The sequence below is a fragment of the Sesamum indicum genome, linkage group LG3, assembly GCF_026168435.1.
Source record: "Sesamum indicum cultivar Baizhima isolate 11 linkage group LG3, ASM2616843v1, whole genome shotgun sequence".
In the NCBI taxonomy this organism is placed as follows: Eukaryota; Viridiplantae; Streptophyta; class Magnoliopsida; order Lamiales; family Pedaliaceae; genus Sesamum; species Sesamum indicum.
In genome coordinates, this window is record NC_142659.1 from 23,381,955 (window position 1) to 23,402,128 (window position 20,174).

Genomic DNA, 20,174 nt, shown 5'->3' on the forward strand with positions numbered 1-20,174 from the left:
TAAATTCTTTCTCTTATTTTATTTGTTTATTTTTGTTAATATAATGTATTGATTTATATATTTTATTATTATTTCATAATATATGTTAAAGCGTGATTGATTATTTATGATATGCACGCAGAAAGGGAAAAATGCAATTTAGCCTCCTGTGATATTGCAAATGTACAAATACCCCCTTATTAAAAAAATTAGCAATTTATCCCTCTGTATTTTTTAAAATACAACAATTTATCCTCTGTATTTTTTAAAATTAAACATTTTATCATCGTAGATAGGGATAAATTACTTCATTTTAAGGGAGATAAATTATTTTTTTTTATAGAAATTAATTTATTTATTTACAATACCATATAAAAATAAATTGCATTAAATACCACGTAAAAATAGCGTATCATAACAGGTAGTATTGATAGATAGAAAGGTGACACTCCATTTATAAACGTAGTGGCCGTGCCAAGGAGAGTGCAATTCAAAAGTTTGACAAAAATGACCTCACTAAATACTATGGCAAATCCAGAGGTAGACCCACGCTGCACGCACGCACAAGCCATCAAGACATGCATAAACCCCAACCCCCAAAACAGAGCTTTCTTCAACAATCTCATCACTCTCTACGCCAATTCCAATCTCCATTCCTCTGCTCTTCAACTCTTCTACTCCATTCCATGTCCCAACACCGTCACATGGACTTCCATCATTTCTGCAGTTGCCAATTCACCACTCGCCATCCGCCTTTTCCTCTCCATGCTCCGCCACCCCCGGCAAACTCTCCCCAATGCCCGGACTTTGGCCACTTTACTCAAGACCTGCGCTTCTTTACCCAATAATTGGCTCGGCCCGCAGCTCCAGTCACTTTCGTTTAAGCTCTCTTTGTATGAGAACCCTTTTGTTGGCTCGGCTTTCGTATCCCTGTATTGTAAGATCCGGGATATGGACGCTGCGCGGAAGGTGTTTGATGAAATGTGTGAACGTGATGTGGTTTGTTTTGCGGCGATAATTAATGGGTTGGCTCAGAATAAGAGGCCTGTGGATGCTTTGCGGTATTTTGTTGAGATGAGGAGGCAAGATGTGGCATCGACGTTTTATAGCGTTTCCGGAGCTTTGTCTGCTGCTTCCGGGGCGGCCATGCTTGAGCAATGTATGATTATTCATGGGCATGCGGTGATTACCGGGTTGGATAGAGATACTTACGTAGGAACCGCATTGATAGATGGGTATGGGAAGTGTGGGCTTGTGGAGGAGGCGAGGGGAGTGTTCAATGAGTTAGAGACAGGGCTGAATGTAGCTGTGTGGAATGCAATGATGGCAGGGTATGCACAACAGGGGAGCAAAGAAAATGTTCTTGAAATTTTTAGGTTGATGGAGAGTCGAGGAATAGAGCCAGACGAGTACAGTTTCTTGGCAGTTTTGTCGGCATTTTGCAATGCGGGTATGGCAACGGAAACTGAAATGTGGCTGAATAGGATGAAAATGCAGTATGAATTAGAGCCAAAGATCGAGCACTATACATGTTTAGTGGGTGCAATGGGGAGAGCAGGAAGGTTAGAGGAGGCAGAGAAAGCAGCTTTGACAATGCCATATGAGCCCGATGCAGCTGTGTGGCGAGTGGTGTTGTCTAGCTGTGTAAACAGTGGAAACACCGACCTTGCTTGGAGGATGACTGAGAAATTGTTGGAAATTGACCCAACTGATGACTCGGCCTACGTGATCATGGCAAATGTACTTGCAAGTGCTGCAAAATGGGATGAGGTTAAGAAAGTGTGGAAGATGATGAGAGACAAGAGAGTGAGAAAGGAGGTTGGGAGGAGTTGGATTGAAGAAGGCATGCCAGGAAGGACGAGATTTATGCAAAGCTAACAGAATTGATGACAGACATTGAGAAATTGGGGTATGTGCCGAATTCGGAAGAGATGTTGCACGAAGTAGACGAGAAAGAGAAGAAGGACCTGCTTTGGTATCACAGTGAGAAATTGGCAGTGGCGTTCGGATTAATGAGTGGGGTAACACCACCTGGGAAGTCCCTGAGGATTATAAAGAATTTGAGGATCTGTAAAGATTGTCACCAGGCTTTCAAATTTATTAGCACAGTGGCGAAGAGGGAGATCATTGTGAGGGATGTCCATAGATATCATAGATTCTTGAATGGAAGTTGCAGTTGTGGTGATTCCTGGTAATGTTTGTAGATGAGTCTGCCTTCTGAATTTTGCTGTTCTCTTCTCTACCCAAAGAAGACGAGTGGTTACAAAATCAAGTGATGTGCTTAGCATGATTTCACAAACAATATATTGAAGTCTTAATTTGCAAGTTGCAACTGTCAGGAGGAATGAAACTTGTTCTTCCATGAATACTCTGGTTGAGAATCGACACCATCTCAGAGTAACACTCTGCATGGTAGTCAAATTCCTTTCTTCTTGCCCCCCTTCAAGAGAGAGAAGCGTCACGAAACTCCACATGCCTATTCTTGAACAGCTAGGGGGCAGGCCAGGCCTTCTTGTTAATCCATTATTCATTGAGGAGTTGGATGTCTAATGAGAATCAGATGAACTAGTAATTTCCGCAGGAACTTTAGTTACATTCTGGTGGGTCTGATGAGTGGCAAAGTAATCCTGATTCAATTAGAGATGATTTTTGGTTTACTATCCTCTCTATATTGTGTTAAAGAAGTTTTCGGGCAGCTGGGATTTAAGACAAAATTATAAGTTTCAGAAAACCAAATGAAAATTTGCTCATGATACTCATACTCATTTTCTTTCGTCATTATTTATTTCCCTCTTACATATTTTTTGGCACTATAGTTGTCAACTACCAGAATACCATCTTATATGGGTTATTTTTAGTTTAGTCCCTCCGTTTTGAATGAGTTTCAAAACCATCCAAACCTCTATTTTACAATCTCGTCCTTCCCGTGGAATGTTGGCCACTCTTCCAGCTAAAAATTGGTTTCTGTCAAAATGCCCTTAAAAATAATAGTTAAATATACACAATTGCAAAAGCATTTCCTCTATTTTCAAGTTAACTTTCAATTTAGTCATTTACGACCACTGAAAAATTGATATCAGGTAGACTGATTATAAAAATGATTATCTTAATTAAACCTTGTGCGATAAAAAATTCTTGAGGAAATTCAAACTGAAAATAATTTTTGAACTGTTTACAAACATGGAAGTTGCAAGTAACATGACCCATAACTCCTTGACCAAATATATGCAGCATTTAACCTGGACAATTCACTCAGTGGCATGTATCCCAAACAGGCTTGCATAAAGACTGCAGTAGTATACTCCATGTGGACTCGTATAAAATGGTAGGTTGCAACAAATTAAAGAATAGAAATAAACGTCATCTACATGCTAAAGCAACTCAACAGTACAAAAAGCAAGCTAAAGAAAGAGGAGGTCAACTTCTATGGCGATCTTGACGACAGTTTCGAGCCGGAAACAGATAAACGGATATTGGAACTCTCCTATACGCTTTAATGGCGATATGTATGAGAAATCCACTTCACATCATACCTTGTTCAGAAACGAACTACTGTTACCACGACAATGAAGAAGACATGACTAATACATTCATAAACTCAGCCTATCAGATAACAATGTAAACCAAGTACATGGGATTGTTTTAAGCGTCTAAACGATATCCATATCCAGCTTTTCAAGGAAGGGGGACCATTAAAGAAGAAAGAGAGACAGAGAGGAATCATCATCACAAGTTTGTTAAAACACCGTAACTGGTGCTCTTAGCTCTTAAAATCACTAAACATGCAGACACATAACCAGGCAGTGACACACAAGAAACCTGCATATAAAAGAACAAAGTATAAGCAGTAGTTAATAAGCACTTGAAGATTACTGAAATAAGATACTGAGTAAGATTTCTAAATTACATTAAACGCAAAAACTACTTAAGCAACACCACAACTCTGTCATGCACAGATAAAATTAATCTATTTCATCTTAATTTCGGTAAGACCACTTGAAATCTCAACATGTAACTTAAAATTAAGAATCAGGTATATGATATAAACTATTAGTATTCCCAAATAAATCTTAGATTTTGAGAGCGAATCAACATGCAATTTTCAATATAAATCTCAGTTTTCAAAAGTTTCAAAACATGCATTAGCAGACGCATAACTATATAGAACCATACAGAACCCTGGACATTACAAATCTTTGCATTAGAACTTAAAGGCGAATAAGCAACAAGAGACTAAAAACACCAGAGCAAAACAGGTGCGAAAAATTCCATCAAATAAATAAAAGCAAAAAGACAGAGAGACAGTGTTTTGAGATAACAAATTATCTATTTCTGTGCTTAATTTGCCATTGGCACCAAGTGAATCCATCAGAGAGAATATTACAGAAAACAGAAAGCACTTCAAGTAGTGTTACAAATCCAGTTATTGATACATCTAAAACAACCTAAATCAATGGAAGGCTGTTAACCGAGTGTATACCGCAGTAGAAGGTAACTCAATATTAGTAACCAACAGTGTTCAAACACACGTATTAGCATCAATCATCCTCGCATTAAAGCTCATACCAAACACCAGAAATGAAAAAGGAAAAGAAAAATCTACCACTAAATTCAGAACGGAGAAGCACAAAACCCTAGACCCATTATCAGAATCATATATGGTAAAAGGATCGCAAAAATCATTACATCACTTAGGTGGGGCCATGAAGGCTGGCTGGCCTGGAGCGGCGCCCCCGAGGAGGGAGGCCTGCTGCAGCTCAGCTTCATTGAGCTGCGCCTCGCGATCCATCTCAATGATGAGGGGAATCCCAAGCACGATAAAGGTTGTGGCGGCGATCCAGGCGGCCTTGCCGGTGCTCTTCAGGAGGCGCTTGGCCACGTACGCCGCGTCGCAGGCGGCACTCTTTCCCTTCCGAACTATCGAATAATCGGAGATTCGAGATAAGATGCCGTCATCACCGCTGCCGGATCTGCTCAAAGAAGGGCGTCGAACGGCTGCCATTTGTGAGTGCGGGTGTCTGTGCGTTCTGTTGGATCCAAAACCCTTTCCCCTCTCAAGACTTAAAACCCTGTACAGTGTTCCCTAAGGTGGTACGAATATATTTTACAATTCTGAAATTTAAAGTAATTACACATATGTTTTTTATAATTTAAAAAAATAATTTAAAATTTTAGAAATGTTAGGTGTAATTTTTTAAATCATAAAGGATTTATATATAATTATATCAAATTTTAGGAAAGAAAAATGCAATTATGCCTATATTTTAATATATTATAACCACCCAAGACATTTATCAGATTTTATCAATCATCCACTCATTTTCTCTCATTCTATCCCCTCTAGTAAAATAAATCGATCTAAGATCATTCTTGGTAACGAGATATGTTGAAAGAAAAAAGAAAATGGACAATACACTCTCTCCTGTCCTGTTATTACTGTTCATTTTAATAAATACTTTTTCATTTCAGGTAAACAAAAATGAGAATATACATCTCCGCAAGCACACAAAAATGTTATAAAGGACACAAATAGACCACAAAGACAAACAAACCTGTAATGAGCATAAAATATTGCAAAACTACGGTGATATTTTGCACGAAAAAAAAGGTTGTGAAGATAGAAATGAAGACTTAGAAATTGAAGGAGATTGGCAAATGTAACAAGACGCACATGGCATTTGTTGACGCAGAAGATAAAAGCAACACATCACTTCTTCTATGTTCAAAATGGAAGTAAAACATGTTCTACTGTGACATACACACACCCCACACGCACACACACACACGCACACACACACCCCACACACACACACGCACGCACACACCCCACATACACACACGCACACACACACACCCCCCCCCCCCACACACACACACGCACACACACACACCCCCCCCCCCCACACACACACACGCACACACACACCCCCCTCCCTCATACACAGTGTCTGAATATGCCTTCCTGATCCTCTTTTTATGCTACAGATCAGCAGAATCATGAGAAGAATTATCATCTGAATGATGGTAACTCCTCCTCCTCCTTTTCTCCTTCCTACTCTTCTTCTTTCTTCGTTTACGCTTCAATTCCTGCAATTTATACATGCAATTTACCTGATTTAGAAAAGTGCCTTCAATTTCATAAAAATAAAAATAAAAAAGAGATAGAAACGTATTCAAGATAATCCAACTACTCATACTGCTCAAAAGCAACATGAGATCAGAAAATAAACCAAAATCCAAAATGCTATGAATACATGGGATGGTTAACAGAAAGCAATCAGCACTAGGTTAGCTTTGTATTTACTAAAGCATTTCAGCAAAAGCCCAAACGACAACATATATCACACAAGACGCCTCAACCTTTAACAAAGTTAGCATAAAAACTTGTAATGGATTTTGAATAATTCATGAAACATACCACTCTTCCAAAAAGTTAAAGCTAGTGTGTCCTTCCAGTAAATTAATCATTCACTTTCTAAAGAAAAGCCACAAGAATAGGTGTGTCGTTTATCAAACAACACTTGTAATGAGCATAAAATATTGCGAAACTATGGTGATATCTTGCACGAGAAAAATGGTTGTGAAGATAGAAATGAAGACTTAGAAATTGAAGGAGAATGACAAATGTAACAAGACGCACATGGCATTCGTTGACGCAAAAGATAAAAGCAACACCTCACTTCTTCTATGTTCAAAATGGAAGTAAAACATGTTCTACCGTGACATACACACACCACAGACCCACACACACACACACCCCACACGCACACACACACACAAACCCCAGACCCCCACACACACACACTCACACACACACCCCACACACACAAGCACACACACACACACACGCACACACACCCCCCTCCCTCATACACAGTGTCTGAATATGCCTTCCTGATCCTCTTTTTATGCTACAGATCAGCAGAATCATGAGAGGAATCATCTTTTGAATGATGGTGACTCCTCTTCCTCCTGTTCTCCTTCCTACTCTTCTTCTTTCTTCGTCTACGCTTCAGTTCCTGCAATTTATACATGTAATTTACCTGATTTAGAAAAGTGCCTTCAATTTCTTAAAAATAAAAATAAAAAAGAGATAGAAGCGTAACTTCAAGGTAATCCAACTACTCATACTGCTCAAAAGCAACATGAGATCAGAATGTAAACCAAAATCCAAAATGCTATGAATACATGGGATAGTTAACAGAAAGCAATCAGCACTAGGTTAGCCTTGTATTTACTAAGGCATTTCAGCAAAGCCCAAGCGACAACATAAATCACTCAAGATGCCTCAACCTTTAACAAAGTTAGCATAAAAACTTGTAATGGATTTTGAATAATTCATGAAACATACCACTCTTCCAAAAAGTTAAAGCTAGTGTGTCCTTCCAGTAAATTAATCATTCACTTTCTAAAGAAAAGCCACAAGAATAGGTGTGTCGTTTATCAAACAACACTTGTAATGAGCATAAAATATTGCGAAACTATGGTGATATCTTGCACGAGAAAAATGGTTGTGAAGATAGAAATTAAGACTTAGAAATTGAAGGAGAATGGCAGATGGAACAAGACGCACATGGCATTCGTTGACGCAGAAGATAAAAGCAACACCTCACTTCTTCTATGTTCAAAATGGAAGTAAAACATATTTTACCGTGACATACACACACCCCAGACCCACACACAGATACTCACACACACACACACACCCCACACGCACACACACACACACAACCCCCCACACGCACACACACACCCCCCAGACCCACACACACACACACACGCACACACACACCCCACACACACACACCCCCCACACGCACACACACACATCCCCCCACACGCACACACACACACCCCAGACCCACACACACACACACACGCACACACACCCCACACACACACACACACACACACACACCCCACACGCACACACACACACACACACCCCACACGCACACACACACACACACACACACCCCACACGCACACACACACTCACACTCACACGCACACACCCCCCCCCCCCCACACACACACCCCACATGCACACACACATACACACGCACACACACCCCCCTCACTCATATACAGTGTCTGAATATGTCTTCCTAATCCTCTTTTTATGCTACAGATCAGCAGAATAATGAGAAGAATCATCATCTGAATGTTGGTGACTCCTCCTCCTCCTTTTCTCCTTCCTACTCTTCTTCTTTCTTCGTCTACGCTTCAATTCCTGCAATTTACACATGCAATTTACCTGATTTAGAAAAGTGCCTTCAATTTCTTAAAAATAAAAATAAAAAAGAGGTAGAAACGTAACTTCAAGGTAATCCAACTACTCATACTGCTCAAAAGCAACATGAGATCAGAAAGTAAACCAAAATCCAAAATGCTATGAATACATGGGATGGTTAACAGAAAGCAATTAGCACTAGGTTAGCTTTGTATTTACTAAGGCATTTCAGCAAAAGCCCAAGCGACAAGTAGCATAAATCACACAAGACGCCTCATCCTTTAACAAAGTTAGAATAAAAACTTGCAATGGATTTTGAATATTCATGAAACTTACCTCCCTTCCAAAAAGTTAAAGCTAGTGTCTCCTTCCAGTAAAGGAATCATTCATTTTCCAAAGAAAAGCCACAGGAATAGGTGTGTCGTTTATTAAACAACACTTCTAATGAGCATAAAATATTGCGAAACTATGGTGATATCTTGCACGAGAAAAATGGTTGTGAAGATAGAAATAAAGACTTAGAAATTGAAGGAGAATGGCAAATGTAACAAGACGCACATGTCATTCGTTGACGCAGAAGATAAAAGCAACACCTCACTTCTTCTATGTTCAAAATGGAAGTAAAACATGTTTTACCGTGACATACACACACCCCAGACCCACACACACATACTCACACACGCACCCCACCCCACACACACACACACACCCCCCACACACACACACACCCCACCACACACACACACACACCCCACACACACACACACACACCCCACACACACACACACCCCACCACACACACACACCCCACACGCACACACACACACGCACGCACACACCCCCCTCCCTCATACACAGTGTCTGAATATGCCTTCCTGATCCTCTTTTTATGCTACAGATCAGCAGAATAATGAGAAGAATCATCTTCTGAATGATGGTGACTCCTCCTCCTCCTTTTCTCCTTCCTACTCTTCTTCTTTCTTCGTCTACGCTTCAATTCCTGCAATTTATACATGTAATTGACCTAATTTAGAAAAGTCCTTCAATTTCGTAAAAATAAAAATAAAAAAGAGATAGAAACGTAACTTCAAGATAATCCAACTACTCATACTGCTCAAAAGCAACATGAGATCAGAAAGTAAACCAAAATCCAAAATGCTATGAATACATGGGATGGTTAACAGAAAGCAATTAGCACTAGGTTAGCTTTGTATTTACTAAGGCATTTCAGCAAAAGCCCAAGCGACAAGTAGCATAAATCACACAAGACGCCTCATCCTTTAACAAAGTTAGAATAAAAACTTGCAATGGATTTTGAATATTCATGAAACTTACCTCCCTTCCAAAAAGTTAAAGCTAGTGTCTCCTTCCAGTAAAGGAATCATTCATTTTCCAAAGAAAAGCCACAGGAATAGGTGTGTCGTTTATTAAACAACACTTCTAATGAGCATAAAATATTGCGAAACTATGGTGATATCTTGCACGAGAAAAATGGTTGTGAAGATAGAAATAAAGACTTAGAAATTGAAGGAGAATGGCAAATGTAACAAGACGCACATGGCATTCGTTGACGCAGAAGATAAAAGCAACACCTCACTTCTTCTATGTTCAAAATGGAAGTAAAACATGTTTTACCGTGACATACACACACCCCAGACCCACACACACATACTCACACACGCACCCCACCCCACACACACACACACACCCCACACACACACACACACACCCCACCACACACACACACACACCCCACACACACACACACACCCCACACACACACACACCCCACCACACACACACACCCCACACGCACACACACACACGCACGCACACACACCCCCCTCCCTCATACACAGTGTCTGAATATGCCTTCCTGATCCTCTTTTTATGCTACAGATCAGCAGAATAATGAGAAGAATCATCTTCTGAATGATGGTGACTCCTCCTCCTCCTTTTCTCCTTCCTACTCTTCTTCTTTCTTCGTCTACGCTTCAATTCCTGCAATTTATACATGTAATTGACCTAATTTAGAAAAGTCCTTCAATTTCGTAAAAATAAAAATAAAAAAGAGATAGAAACGTAACTTCAAGATAATCCAACTACTCATACTGCTCAAAAGCAACATGAGATCAGAAAATAAACCAAAATCCAAAATGCTATGAATACATGGGATGGTTAACAGAAAGCAATCAGCACTGGGTTAGCTTTGTATTTACTAAAGCATTTCAGCAAAAGCCCAAACGACAACATATATCACACAAGACGCCTCAACCTTTAACAAAGTTAGCATAAAAACTTGTAATGGATTTTGAATAATTCATGAAACATACCTCTCTTCCAAAAAGTTAAAGCTAGTGTCTACTTCCAGTAAATGAATCATTCACTTTCTAAAGAAAAGCCACAGGAATAGGTGTGCCGTTTATCAAACAACACTTGAAATGAGCATAAAATATTGTGAAACTATGGTGATATCCTGCACGAGAAAAAAGGGTTGTGAAGATAGAAATGAAGACTTAGAAATTGAAGGAGAATGGCAAATGTAACAAGACGTAAATGGCATTCGTTGGCGCCGAAGATAAAAGCAACACCTCACTTCTTCTATGTTCAAAATGCAAGTAAAACATGTTCTACCGTGACACACACACACCCAAGACCCACACACACACACTCACACACACACGCACCCACAGACACCCCACACACGCACAAACCCCAGACCCACACACACACACACACACACTCACACACGCACACACACACCCCACACACACACACACCCCACACGCACACACACACATCCCCCACACGCACACACACACACCCCAGACCCACACACACACACACACACACACACACACACAACCCCCCACACGCACACACACACCCCCAGACCCACACACACACACACACGCACACACACACCCCACACACACAAACACCCCACACGCACACACACACATCCCCCACACGCACACACACACACCCCAGACCCACACACACACACACACGCACACACACCCCACACACACACACACACATACACACACCCCACACGCACACACACACACACACGCACACACACACACACACCCCACACGCACACACACACTCACACTCACACGCACACCCCCCCCCCACACACACACCCCACATGCACACACATACACACGCACACACACCCCCCTCACTCATATACAGTGTCTGAATATGTCTTCCTAATCCTCTTTTTTATGCTACAGATCAGCAGAATAATGAGAAGAATCATCATCTGAATGTTGGTGACTCCTCCTCCTCCTTTTCTCCTTCCTACTCTTCTTCTTTCTTCGTCTACGCTTCAATTCCTGCAATTTATACATGCAATTTACCTGATTTAGAAAAGTGCCTTCAATTTCTTAAAAATAAAAATAAAAAAGAGATAGAAACGTAACTTCAAGGTAATCCAACTACTCATACTGCTCAAAAGCAACATGAGATCAGAAAGTAAACCAAAATCCAAAATGCTATGAATACATGGGATGGTTAACAGAAAGCAATTAGCACTAGGTTAGCTTTGTATTTACTAAGGCATTTCAGCAAAAGCCCAAGCGACAAGTAGCATAAATCACACAAGACGCCTCATCCTTTAACAAAGTTAGAATAAAAACTTGCAATGGATTTTGAATATTCATGAAACTTACCTCTCTTCCATAAAGTTAAAGCTAGTGTCTCCTTCCAGTAAAGGAATCATTCATTTTCCAAAGAAAAGCCACAGGAATAGGTGTGTCGTTTATTAAACAACACTTCTAATGAGCATAAAATATTGCGAAACTATGGTGATATCTTGCACGAGAAAAATGGTTGTGAAGATAGAAATAAAGACTTAGAAATTAAAGGAGAATGGCAAATGTAACAAGACGCACATGGCATTCGTTGACGCAGAAGATAAAAGCAACACCTCACTTCTTCTATGTTCAAAATGGAAGTAAAACATGTTTTACCGTGACATACACACACCCCAGACCCACACACACATACTCACACACGCACCCCACCCCACACACACACACACACCCCACACACACACACACACCCCACCACACACACACACACACCCCACACACACACACACACCCCACCACACACACACACACCCCACCACACACACACACCCCACACGCACACACACACACGCACGCACACACACCCCCCTCCCTCATAAACAGTGTCTGAATATGCCTTCCTGATCCTCTTTTTATGCTACAGATCAGCAGAATAATGAGAAGAATCATCTTTTGAATGATGGTGACTCCTCCTCCTCCTTTTCTCCTTCCTACTCTTCTTCTTTCTTCGTCTACGCTTCAATTCCTGCAATTTATACATGTAATTGACCTAATTTAGAAAAGTCCTTCAATTTCGTAAAAATAAAAATAAAAAAGAGATAGAAACGTAACTTCAAGATAATCCAACTACTCATACTGCTCAAAAGCAACATGAGATCAGAAAATAAACCAAAATCCAAAATGCTATGAATACATGGGATGGTTAACAGAAAGCAATCAGCACTTGGTTAGCTTTGTATTTACTAAAGAATTTCAGCAAAAGCCCAAACGACAACATATATCACACAAGACGCCTCAACCTTTAACAAAGTTAGCATAAAAACTTGTAATGGATTTTGAATAATTCATGAAACATACCTCTCTTCCAAAAAGTTAAAGCTAGTGTCTACTTCCAGTAAATGAATCATTCACTTTCTAAAGAAAAGCCACAGGAATAGGTGTGCCGTTTATCAAACAACACTTGAAATGAGCATAAAATATTGTGAAACTATGGTGATATCCTGCACGAGAAAAAAGGGTTGTGAAGATAGAAATGAAGACTTAGAAATTGAAGGAGAATGGCAAATGTAACAAGACGCAAATGGCATTCGTTGGCGCCGAAGATAAAAGCAACACCTCACTTCTTCTATGTTCAAAATGCAAGTAAAACATGTTCTACCGTGACACACACACACCCAAGACCCACACACACACACTCACACACACACGCACCCACACACACCCCACACACACACAAACCCCAGACCCACACACACACACACACACACACACACACACGCACACACACACCCCACACACACACACACCCCACACGCACACACACACATCCCCCACACGCACACACACACATCCCAGACCCACACACACACACACACGCACACACACCCCACACATACACACACACACACACACACACCCCACACGCACACACACCCCCCCCCCCACACACACACCCCACATGCACACACACACACACGCACACACACCCCCCTCCCTCATATACAGTGTCTGAATATGTCTTCCTAATCCTCTTTTTATGCTACAGATCAGCAGAATAATGAGAAGAATCATCATCTGAATGTTGGTGACTCCTCCTCCTCCTTTTCTCCTTCCTACTCTTCTTCTTTCTTCGTCTACGCTTCAATTCCTGCAATTTATACATGCAATTTACCTGATTTAGAAAAGTGCCTTCAATTTCTTAAAAATAAAAATAAAAAAGAGATAGAAGCGTAACTTCAAGGTAATCCAACTACTCATACTGCTCAAAAGCAACATGAGATCAGAAAGTAAACCAAAATCCAAAATGCTATGAATACATGGGATAGTTAACAGAAAGCAATCAGCACGAGGTTAGCCTTGTATTTACTAAGGCATTTCAGCAAAGCCCAAGCGACAACATAAATCACTCAAGACGCCTCAACCTTTAACAAAGTTAGCATAAAAACTTGTAATGGATTTTGAAAAATTCATGAAACATACCACTCTTCCAAAAAGTTAAAGCTAGTGTGTCATTCCAGTAAATTAATCATTCACTTTCTAAAGAAAAGCCACAAGAATAGGTGTGTCGTTTATCAAACAACACTTGTAATGAGCATAAAATATTGCGAAACTATGGTGATATCTTGCACGAGAAAAATGGTTGTGAAGATAGAAATGAAGACTTAGAAATTGAAGGAGAATGGCAGATGTAACAAGACGCACATGGCATTCGTTGACGCAGAAGATAAAAGCAACACCTCACTTCTTCTATGTTCAAAATGGAAGTAAAACATATTTTACCGTGACATACACACACCCCAGACCCACACACAGATACTCACACACACACACACACCTCACACGCACACACACACACAACCCCCCACACGCACACACACACCCCCCAGACCCACACACACACACACACACACCCCACACACACACACCCCCCACACGCACACACACACATCCCCCACACGCACACACACACCCCCCAGACCCACACACACACACACGCACACACACCCCACACACACACACACACACACACACACACACACACCCCACACACACACACACACACACACCCCACACGCACACGCACACACACACACGCACACACACACACACACACCCACATGCACACACACACTCACACTCACACGCACACCCCCCCCCCACACACACACCCCACATGGACACACACATACACACGCACACACACCCCCCTCACTCATATACAGTGTCTGAGTATGTCTTCCTAATCCTCTTTTTATGCTACAGATCAGCAGAATAATGAGAAGAATCATCATCTGAATGTTGGTGACTCCTCCTCCTCCTTTTCTCCTTCCTACTCTTCTTCTTTCTTCGTCTACGCTTCAATTCCTGCAATTTATACATGCAATTTACCTGATTTAGAAAAGTGCCTTCAATTTCTTAAAAATAAAAATAAAAAAGAGATAGAAACGTAACTTCAAGGTAATCCAACTACTCATACTGCTCAAAAGCAACATGAGATCAGAAAGTAAACCAAAATCCAAAATCCCTTGAATACATGGGATGGTTAACAGAAAGCAATTAGCACTAGGTTAGCTTTGTATTTACTAAGGCATTTCAGCAAAAGCCCAAGCGACAAGTAGCATAAATCACACAAGACGCCTCATCCTTTAACAAAGTTAGAATAAAAACTTGCAATGGATTTTGAATATTCATGAAACTTACCTCTCTTCCAAAAAGTTAAAGCTAGTGTCTCCTTCCAGTAAAGGAATCATTCACTTTCTAAAGAAAAGCCACAGGAATAGGTGTGTCGTTTATTAAACAACACTTCTAATGAGCATAAAATATTGCGAAACTATGGTGATATCTTGCACGAGAAAAATGGTCGTGAAGATAGAAATGAAGACTTAGAAATTGAAGGAGAATGGCAGATGTAACAAGACGCACATGGCATTCGTTGACGCAGAAGATAAAAGCAACACCTCACTTCTTCTATGTTCAAAATGGAAGTAAAACATATTTTACCGTGACATACACACACCCCAGACCCACACACAGATACTCACACACACACACACACCTCACACGCACACACACACACAACCCCCCACACACACACACACACACACCCCACACACACACACCCCCCACACGCACACACACACATCCCCCACACGCACACACACACACCCCAGACCCACACACACACACACGCACACACACCCCACACACACACACACACACACACACACACACACACACCCCACACACACACACATACACACACCCCACACGCACACACACACACACACACCCACATGCACACACACACTCACACTCACACGCACACCCCCCCCCCCACAGACACACCCCACATGGACACACACATACACACGCACACACACCCCCCTCACTCATATACAGTGTCTGAATATGTCTTCCTAATCCTCTTTTTATGCTACAGATCAGCAGAATAATGAGAAGAATCATCATCTGAATGTTGGTGACTCCTCCTCCTCCTTTTCTCCTTCCTACTCTTCTTCTTTCTTCGTCTACGCTTCAATTCCTGCAATTTATACATGCAATTTACCTGATTTAGAAAAGTGCCTTCAATTTCTTAAAAATAAAAATAGAAAAGAGATAGAAACGTAACTTCAAGGTAATCCAACTACTCATACTGCTCAAAAGCAACATGAGATCAGAAAGTAAACCAAAATCCAAAATCCCTTGAATACATGGGATGGTTAACAGAAAGCAATTAGCACTAGGTTAGCTTTGTATTTACTAAGGCATTTCAGCAAAAGCCCAAGCGACAAGTAGCATAAATCACACAAGACGCCTCATCCTTTAACAAAGTTAGAATAAAAACTTGCAATGGATTTTGAATATTCATGAAACTTACCTCTCTTCCAAAAAGTTAAAGCTAGTGTCTCCTTCCAGTAAAGGAATCATTCACTTTCTAAAGAAAAGCCACAGGAATAGGTGTGTCGTTTATTAAACAACACTTCTAATGAGCATAAAATATTGCGAAACTATGGTGATATCTTGCACGAGAAAAATGGTCGTGAAGATAGAAATGAAGACTTAGAAATTGAAGAAGAATGGCAAATGTAACAAGACGCACATGGCATTCGTTGACGCAGAAGATAATAGCAACACCTTACTTCTTCTATGTTCAAAATGGAAGTAAAACATGTTCTACCGTGACATACACACACCCCAGACCCACACACACATACTCTCACGCACGCACCCCACCACACACACACACACACACACGCGCACACACACACCCCACACACACACACACACACCCCACACACACACACACACCCCACCACACACACACACACACCCCACACACACACACACACACACACACCCCACACACACACACACACACCCCACCACACACACACACCCCACACGCACACACACACACGCACGCACACACACCCCCCTCCCTCATAAACAGTGTCTGAATATGCCTTCCTGATCCTCTTTTTATGCTACAGATCAGCAGAATAATGAGAAGAATCATCTTCTGAATGATGGTGACTCCTCCTCCTCCTTTTCTCCTTCCTACTCTTCTTCTTTCTTCGTCTACGCTTCAATTCCTGCAATTTATACATGCAATTTACCTGATTTAGAAAAGTGCCTTCAATTTCTTAAAAATAAAAATAAAAAAGAGATAGAAGCGTAACTTCAAGGTAATCCAACTACTCATACTGTTCAAAAGCAACATGAGATCAGAAAGTAAACCAAAATCCAAAATGCTATGAATACATGGGATAGTTAACAGAAAGCAATCAGCACTAGGTTAGCCTTGTATTTACTAAGGCATTTCAGCAAAGCCCAAGCGACAACATAAATCACTCAAGACGCCTCAACCTTTAACAAAGTTAGCATAAAAACTTGTAATGGATTTTGAAAAATTCATGAAACATACCACTCTTCCAAAAAGTTAAAGCTAGTGTGTCCTTCCAGTAAATTAATCATTCACTTTCTAAAGAAAAGCCACAAGAATAGGTGTGTCGTTTATCAAACAAAACTTGTAATGAGCATAAAATATTGCGAAACTATGGTGATATCTTGCACGAGAAAAATGGTTGTGAAGATAGAAATGAACACTTAGAAATTGAAGGAGAATGGCAGATGTAACAAGACGCACATGGCATTCGTTGACGCAGAAGATAAAAGCAACACCTCACTTCTTCTATGTTCAAAATGGAAGTAAAACATATTCTACCGTGACATACACACACCACAGACCCACACACAGATACTCACACACACACACACACCCCACACGCACACACACACACAACCCCCCACAAGCACACACACACCCCACACGCACACACACACATCCCCCACACGCACACACACACACCCCAGACCCACACACACACACACACGCACACACACCCCACACACACACACACACACACACCCACCCCACACGCACACACACACACATGCACACACACACACACACACACCCCGCACGCACACACACACTCACACACACACGCACACACCCCCCCCACACACACACCCCCAATGCACACACACATACACACGCACACACACCCCCCTCACTCATATACAGTGTCTGAATATGTCTTCCTAATCCTCTTTTTATGCTACAGATCAGCAGAATAATGAGAAGAATCATCATCTGAATGTTGGTGACTCCTCCTCCTCCTTTTGTCCTTCCTACTCTTCTTCTTTCTTCGACTACGCTTCAATTCCTGCAATTTATACATGCAATTTACCTGATTTAGAAAAGTGCCTTCAATTTCTTAAAAATAAAAATAAAAAAGAGATAGAAACGTAACTTCAAGGTAATCCAACTACTCATACTGCTCAAAAGCAACATGAGATCAGAAAGTAAACCAAAATCCAAAATGCTATGAATACATGGGATGGTTAACAGAAAGCAATTAGCACTAGGTTAGCTTTGTATTTACTAAGGCATTTCAGCAAAAGCCCAAGCGACAAGTAGCATAAATCACACAAGACGCCTCATCCTTTAACAAAGTTAGAATAAAAACTTGCAATGGATTTTGAATATTCATGAAACTTACCTCTCTTCCAAAAAGTTAAAGCTAGTGTCTCCTTCCGGTAAAGGAATCATTCACTTTCCAAAGAAAAGCCACAGGAATAGGTGTGTCGTTTATTAAACAACACTTCTAATGAGCATAAAATATTGCGAAACTATGGTGATATCTTGCACGAGAAAAATGGTTGTGAAGATAGAAATAAAGACTTAGAAATTGAAGGAGAATGGCAAATGTAACAAGACGCACATGGCATTCGTTGACGCAGAAGATAAAAGCAACACCTCACTTCTTCTATGTTCAAAATGGAAGTAAAACATGTTTTACCGTGACATACACACACCCCAGACCCACACACACATACTCACACACGCACCCCACCCCACACACACACACACACCCCACACACACACACACACACCCCACCACACACACACACACACCCCACACACACACACACCCCACCACACACACACACCCCACACGCACACACACACACGCACGCACACACACCCCCCTCCCTCATAAACAGTGTCTGAATATGCCTTCCTGATCCTCTTTTTATGCTACAGATCAGCAGAATAATGAGAAGAATCATCTTCTGAATGATGGTGACTCCTCCTCCTCCTTTTCTCCTTCCTACTCTTCTTCTTTCTTCGTCTACGCTTCAATTCCTGCAATTTATACATGTAATTGACCTAATTTAGAAAAGTCCTTCAATTTCGTAAAAATAAAAATAAAAAAGAGATAGAAACGTAACTTCAAGATAATCCAACTACTCATACTGCTGAAAAGCAACATGAGATCAGAAAATAAACCAAAATCCAAAATGCTATGAATACATGGGATGGTTAACAGAAAGCAATCAGCACTGGGTTAGCTTTGTATTTACTAAAGCATTTCAGCAAAAGCCCAAACGACAACATATATCACACAAGACGCATCAACCTTTAACAAAGTTAGCATAAAAACTTGTAATGGATTTTGAATAATTCATGAAACATACCTCTCTTCCAAAAAGTTAAAGCTAGTGTCTACTTCCAGTAAATGAATCATTCACTTTCTAAAGAAAAGCCACAGGAATAGGTGTGCCGTTTATCAAACAACACTTGAAATGAGCATAAAATATTGTGAAACTATGGTGATATCCTGCACGAGAAAAAAGGGTTGTGAAGATAGAAATGAAGACTTAGAAATTGAAGGAGATTGTCAAATGTAACAAGACGCAAATGGCATTCGTTGGCGCCGAAGATAAAAGCAACACCTCACTTCATCTATGTTCAAAATGCAAGTAAAACATGTTCTACCGTGACACACACACACCCAAGACCCACACACACACACTCACACACACACGCACCCACACACACCCCACACACACACAAACCCCAGACCCACACACACACACTCACACACGCACACACACACCCCACACACACACACACCGCACACACACACACACACATCCCCCACACGCACACACACACACACCCCAGACCCACACACACACACACACGCACACACACCCCACACACACACACACACACACACACACCCCACACGCACACACACACACACACGCACACACACCCCACACGCACA

General features: G+C 41.1%; 2 protein-coding genes across 2 annotated transcripts; one reads left to right on the forward strand and one right to left on the reverse strand.

The window, feature by feature from the left end:
• The first annotated feature begins 462 nt into the window (after window positions 1-462).
• Window positions 463-2,744, forward strand: LOC105158607 (putative pentatricopeptide repeat-containing protein At5g52630). The gene is given in 2 exon segments (XM_088879181.1): window positions 463-1,816; window positions 1,819-2,744. Coding segments are annotated over 2 exon segments (1,686 nt in total). The 5' UTR covers window positions 463-486; the 3' UTR covers window positions 2,175-2,744.
• A 543-nt stretch (window positions 2,745-3,287) lies between these two features.
• Window positions 3,288-5,066, reverse strand: LOC110011687 (mitochondrial import receptor subunit TOM9-2). Its single transcript, XM_020692345.2, has 2 exons — window positions 4,666-5,066; window positions 3,288-3,798 (listed from the first exon to the last, which is right to left on the reverse strand). The coding sequence occupies exon 1, from the start codon at window positions 4,979-4,981 to the stop codon at window positions 4,667-4,669; it is 315 nt and encodes a 104-aa protein (XP_020548004.1). The 5' UTR covers window positions 4,982-5,066; the 3' UTR covers window positions 3,288-3,798; window position 4,666.
• Window positions 5,067-20,174: the final 15,108 nt, after the last annotated feature.